Source organism: Aythya fuligula, chromosome 12 (assembly GCF_009819795.1).
Source record: "Aythya fuligula isolate bAytFul2 chromosome 12, bAytFul2.pri, whole genome shotgun sequence".
Taxonomy (NCBI): Eukaryota; Metazoa; Chordata; class Aves; order Anseriformes; family Anatidae; genus Aythya; species Aythya fuligula.
Genome location: NC_045570.1, coordinates 14,877,265 through 14,883,702, shown reverse-complemented (window position 1 = coordinate 14,883,702; position 6,438 = coordinate 14,877,265). Strand labels below are relative to the sequence as shown.

Here is a 6,438-nt window from a genome sequence, read left to right as displayed (position 1 = left end):
GAATAAAGAATTACCTAATGACCCTTTTTACTATGATTTGTTTCTTTTTTTCCAACTGGAGATGGTTTAACATGTACTGTTGTGAAAGCTGCATTGCTATGGCAACCCACTAAAAAGAAGAAGCACTGTAGGTATCTCACATAGATATTGACACGTAAGCACTCACACGAGCTTTTATTGAAAAACAACCACTTCCAGATTTTCTGTTGTTTCTATTTATATAATTTAGGCATACACTGAATATAAGGAATCTTTCTTTAATAGTTACATTCGCATCTAAGTGTAACTGTCTTAACCAGGTATGAACTCCAGCAATGTAAATTACAGGCATTTTAATTAAACTGCATCTCAAACATTTTGTTTTTCTTCACACAGAAATAATGTAACCTAATATATGTATTTATCCCTTAAGTCATTTGGATTAGAAGTTCTTCATTATGGCTGTAATTGTTAAATACCAATTTACATATCAAGTATATATAAATCTTAACTGTTCACATAGAAGTCAAATATCAAAAGTCTGATTATTTGAGTACTCAAACTTATACAGAAATGTTAAATGCTGAATCACTGCATGTCAACTAAAAGAATGACTAACAACTCATTAAACTGTATCTATGTATTTTTATTTTTTCATCAGTAATTTTCTTGTTCTGATACAAGCCTTTGCACTCATTTTACTGTCATGCTAGCATTACTTATCCATAATTAGAACGTGTGCTCTGGAATATATTTTTAACATCTTTTTTTTTCAATTGAGCAATGACCTTAGTTATTTGCTTATGAGAATAAGCACAGAGAGTAAATATATACATATAAAACACCTTTTCAGATTGGAAGCTATATTAACATACCATACTTAAACAAGACAAATGCATTTGCAATCAGTAATTCAAAATAAGGAGTCCTTTAAACACTACATTCAAACTGGAAGTAGATACATATCTGTTTTAATAATTTTCAGCTATAATACAAGACCAATTAGGCAGAACAATGGGACACGGAGCTCTTGAAAAGTGCTTTATTACATGCTATAAAGGCAAATTTGAAAGGGAACTTAAGCATTCTAACACTGCAGCATTGAACTGCAAGGCTCTTGGTCCACAGGAAAATAAAGGCCCTGCTTTTCAAGGTGCTTAAAATTTTGTTTATAATACAATGGAGAATTAATTGCCCTGGGCTGTGAACTATTTCAAAGCAGAGTAGAGCATTTTCTACTAGGAAATTCTCAGAACAATGTACTTGCTAGATCTTTTCCCTTTTCAGTTTGTACATCTTTCCTGCAGCCCCAGGCCTCATGAAAGATTGATCTCCCCTGAGAATCTACCTTTTCATTAGTTTGATCTCACACTAAGCAGTCATACTCTCCTTTATAAACATTAGGTGCACAGTAGATGCAACAGCCCTTTAATGTGGTATTCAGCTACACTGAGCACTCAGCCAGGATGAGGTAGAGAGACATACTTTGTTTTCGTACTTGAGAGGTAGTATCTTGAGAAATGCCTGAATCACAGACTTTATGATGCTCAACTTGGGATGCTCTCCACTCCCCACCTCCTAAAGGAAAGAGGGTATGAATGGGACATGGATTAGTTACAAGGATTGCATAGTCACCCTCTTATTTCTGCTTCAAGAACCACGCCAGAATTTTATTTGGAGTACCCAAGGAAAAAATCTCCAATTAGAAGGGTGACTTGAGGAATTGCAATTGTAATAACCATCAGTTTAGCTTACTTTCTATTCTTTTTGTGAAGTTGTTTGGGCGCTCAATTGCCAGAGTGGCCTCTAAGGAGTCAATTTTATTTTTTAGTTAAGAACTTCCCAGATTTCAAAACTAATGTCAGTAAAATTATGTAGGCAGCAAAACAAAGCATGAGACCCCAGTGGCTTTCCTGCAAATCATTCAAGGATGTTTGGTTGTTTGGACCTCTACAAGCTCATTTTTCAATTAGCTCAAATGGTTGATCTGGTACCAAATATCAACAGGACTTCCATTTGCTGGAAGTCTGAACAGCTGTAACTGTTGTTCTTGCCCTTAGTTCCACACACTGTTTCATTAATGTTTCAGGGAAGAGAAAAAAATGAGGTCTGAATTCGTACGATTTGTACAATTTCTGTGCCAGGTTTCATTGGGAGATGAAATACAAAGTCTGCTGGGAACAGAGGAGGATGGTAATTTAGTAATTCTGTCTCTTGGTACCTGTTTTGTTTAATAATTAAAGGTCCGATTAGCTTGCTCCATTTTAATTAACAATGTTCTTATTTTAATTAGTTACTTTTCCTGCATATACTAGCAATGAGAAACCACTGAGGGTACAAATAACGATGAACTTTTTAAAAAAAAATGTTTAAAACAATTTCACAGCTGAAATTCACTATAGTGAGAAATAAAAGAAAAGTGTTCTTCCTAAGTGTGGCTACTACTTCTACAGGGATTTTACCCATTAGTCAAAGATCAGCATGTAATAAAGAATGGTAGCCCATTTATTTCCAAGCTACATCTCAAATCCAGCCAAAATCAATAATGCTTTTAAAAATTTAACACTTTGTCAACAGTATCATGACTACCATGAATAAGCCTCTAGGTCACTAGCAATGAGGAAACAAAGATTCACAATGCAAAACACACCACTCATCTGAAACTGCCAGGGTTACTGGTAAAGATTCAACTACAAATGTTAGTTCTGTTTTCATTTTAGTTTTCATGACTACTGAATGCCACTCTTTTCTTCTTAAGACAACTTCTTCTAGTAGCTGAGTGAGTGATGCTAACTGGTTGCTGTGGAAGAAAGTTCTGTACCATTGTCTGTACACCAAGCTTTTCATAGCCTAGAAAACTTCCTTGAGAAATACTGAGTTCATTAAATCTTTCTCCTTACCTCCACAACCCCAATCAAACCAAATAAATCATGAAAGTACCTGCCACCTTTTAAAGTTTTGTTACGCATTTTTAAGTGATACAAAATCACTTTCACTTACACTTACTTGTAAAGATACCAAACAAGACTGTATAAGTTATGTTACCCATATATAGTATATCACACAGCAACAGACACACACCAGAAAGTTTTTATTTGAATTCAAACAGAAATATTATAAAAAAGTGTTATCTCATTAAATAGAATGGTAAAACAGAAAGTCAGTCTTGGATCACAGGCAAAGGCAGTAATTAAACTAGACCTTCCAAATCCGTATGCTAAGTCCATTAAAAATACTGTGCGCATTTGACAATTCCAAAATAGATATAATTATATGAATCCAGTTAGGGTTTGACAACTTAAACTTTAGTATGTTCCCAATTCGGCATAAATGCAAATGTGAAATTCAATCACATAATTGCTACAAAGAGAATAAACCAAAGTCCTTTTCCTCCTTCAGTACAGATTAATTGCCACGCTAGTTCATCATAGATTACTTTTCTTCTTTTCATTTACAGATGCATATAAATTCATGAACTTACTCTCAGCAGATGAAATTAAGTTGTCAAGATCATAATCAACCTCAAAGGTAGGTTTTGTTCTAAAAACTACAAGAGCAAGAAATACAGCAAAATGTGCAGTAAGTCCCCATATTTTGAATGACTTATTGCGTTCATGGTCATGATATGTAAAGCAGTGCATCCAGGTTAAGTAACCAGATGAGGTTTTATAAGGCAAGGCCATGTAATTTAAGGGCCTGATGAAATACTCCAATGGCATGACAAAAACATCACTCACTTCATCTGGATTAGGAGTGGCCTGGAATGTATCCTCTATAAATCCTACAACTGGTGTTACCAAGTGATTCATCTGAAAGAACAACAACAACAAAAAACACACAACAGAAAACACACTCAGTATGTACCAAGCAAAAGTTCTTTATTTTAAAAAGTTTCAAATGTTACAAAATGAGCACAGGAAACTTTTGAAACATTTTTAACTGGAATGCAATTTAGTCCCTGAAGTTGCTAAATTGAAGCTACAAAGAGAAACTTACCTGAAGAACAAAAATGAAGTCTTTTGAAACAATATCCACTCTGCAGTACCAGAAAACTGGTTCCACCAACACTGAATATTGCTACTGCAATTGGCAACCCATTCATTTACAATGACTTATACTCCAATGACAACTGCAGAATACAAGTCTCCTTGCTAGATTTCCATACAATAGAGAATCACAGTCTACATAACCTGAAAAGGTCCCTTTCAGCCTAAATTAATCCTGCTTTGAAGAGGATGTTGAACCAGATAGTTTTGATGTTATATCAAGCTGCTTAGGGCCTTGTCTGGATGAGTTCTCCTAAGACATATCTCCTAAAACAGAGATTATAAAGCCTATCAGGGCAATCTGTTCCACTGTTCGGATAACCTCATGGTGAACAATGTTTCCTTTGCATCTAATTTAAATGTCATTTGTTGCTCCTTGTGCCCATTGCCTCAAGGCGACTCTAGGATCATCTTTGTAACTGTTAGAGACAGCAACTGCATTCTCCACCAACTTGAAGCTGAGCAAACCCACTTCTCTCAGCCTTTCTTCCTATTCTGTTTGCTCCAGCCCCTTCTAGCACCTCCACTGCTCTTTGCTATACTCTCACCAGTTTGCCAGTGTCTTTCTGGGATTCACGTTTGGAGTCCACACAGGAGCAAACATGACCTGACAAATGCCAGAGAGCAAAAATCTCTCCCCCTCCTCTGCTGGCTACAAAGGCTGTGTACTTTAAGCAGCAGCAGTTACTTAGTTACAGGTTTGAAAAGGTCATTATCAACCTTACAAAAGCAAAGTACCCTAAGCTTACTTTCCAATGATACGCTGACTTAAACAGCTTTTTGCTTACTTTATCGATTCCAGGCACAAGCCTACAGATGACTTCCACCTTCTCTGGCGGGAGTCCCACTTCTTCCTTGGCTTCTCGGAGAGCAGTATCAATTTCATCTTTATCGTTTTCTTCACTTTTACCTCCTGGAAAACACACTTCCCCTGGTGATCTTCTCAGCTAGAATTTAAAGGAATACGACTGTTAAATATAACCAGTTTGTTTCATCTAAGAACTGCTTACCATTCCGTTTTCTCTCTTAAGCCACAACAGACAGCATAACCCCGTCCTTTTCTGACCTGGAAGCCATCTGCTACCACTCCACCGACCGGGGCTGTCCCCAGGGCACCCATGGGTGCCTCCCACCTACATGGAGCGCAGAGCACGGACACGCACCTGCGGGGCCCGCAGGGTGAGCAGCAAGCACAGCCGCCCGGCCCGCACCACCAGCGGCAGCAGCACCGAGGCTTTGGGTAGTGGCAAGCGGGAGAACTTGTCGGCCACGTCCAGCTCCCTCAGGCGGCGCCTCGCCTCCTCCTTCGAGCATTCTCTGGAAGCAAACACACACACGCTGCGGCGCCCCGGGGCAAGCCCGGAGGTTGCGCCACCGCCTCGCAGCCGGCACCTTCCCTTCTCATCCGGCCCAGGGAGCCCCCCTCAGCCCGCGGCTCCCCTCCTTCCCTCCTTCGGGCTGCAGCATCCCCCGCGCCGGGGCCGGGCCGTGGAGGGCCGCTACCTCCCCTTTGCCTCCGCCTCCCGCTCCGCGGCCGCCATTTTGCCTGCCCCCCCGAGAGCGGCCTTTTCCCTTGCCTTCTCCCCGCCCTTACCCACTGACCGACGGCCACTCCCTCCAATCAGCGCGCGCGCCCGCCGGGCTCCTCCTTCTGATTGGTGGAGGGCGCGCCGAGCGGCAAATCGGGGATACCTCAGGGACAGGCGGCCATTTTGTGGCCTGAGGGGGGCGCTGATGGGAGGGCTCGGCCGGGCGGCTGCGGCCAAGGAGAGGGCCCCGGGCGGTCGACGACAACTTCCCAGCCTTGTACTGCCCCGGGCACAGGCAGCTGACACGCGTACGCTCCCGCTGGGAAAAGCAGAAAGCCGGGGAAGGCTCGGCGTCGTGGCCTGCCGGCCAGCGCCCCCGCCCTCCCTCAGAGGGGAAAAGGCGGTGCCGCCCCCACTCCTGCTTTGGGTAAGGGCGCTCGTTTCCTCCTCTGCCAGGTGTAAGGAGCTGGTAACGAAACACATGACGGCCCCTGGCCCCCAGGAAAGCACCACTGACACGTCAGCCTTCTTAGCTGTAGCCTAGGGCTGTGCTAAAAGCTGAGCGGCATCAGCAAAACTTCTTAAGCACAGACTGCTAGCTTAGTGCTTAGGTGCACAAAAGCAAAGAAATAAGGTCTCAAAGCCTGTTTTAATCGTTTACTGTAGGAAAGACACAATGAGGTGTCAGCATCTCAACGTTGTTACAGTGTCTGGGCCGTATAGTGGCCAGTTCTCATTAGGAGCAAACAGGTGGCTCGTTGAAGTATTTTCATGTGATAATGGTTTATCATCAGTCTTAACAGCTAATAATTTGTTTCTTGAATTTCAACTAAGGTCACAATAGTGTGAGGAACGTGAGACCTCTTCCCTCAGCAAACAATAAA

General features: G+C 41.7%; 1 protein-coding gene across 2 annotated transcripts; it reads right to left on the bottom strand.

Annotated features, from left to right (window-relative positions):
• Positions 1 to 214: 214 nt before the first annotated feature.
• On the bottom strand, positions 215 to 5,585 carry NUDT7 (nudix hydrolase 7). 2 transcript variants are annotated; one of them, XM_032195746.1, is made up of 5 exons: positions 5,529 to 5,585; positions 5,189 to 5,342; positions 4,814 to 4,972; positions 3,717 to 3,788; positions 215 to 1,557 (listed from the first exon to the last, which is right to left on the bottom strand). In XM_032195746.1, exons 1-5 carry the CDS (start codon positions 5,564 to 5,566, stop codon positions 1,420 to 1,422), a joined length of 561 nt encoding a protein of 186 aa, XP_032051637.1. In that variant the 5' UTR covers positions 5,567 to 5,585; the 3' UTR covers positions 215 to 1,419. The 2 variants fall into 2 exon arrangements, with proteins under 2 accessions (XP_032051637.1, XP_032051636.1); XM_032195745.1 differs by lacking the exon at positions 215 to 1,557 and having other exon boundaries at positions 3,052 to 3,788.
• Positions 5,586 to 6,438: the final 853 nt, after the last annotated feature.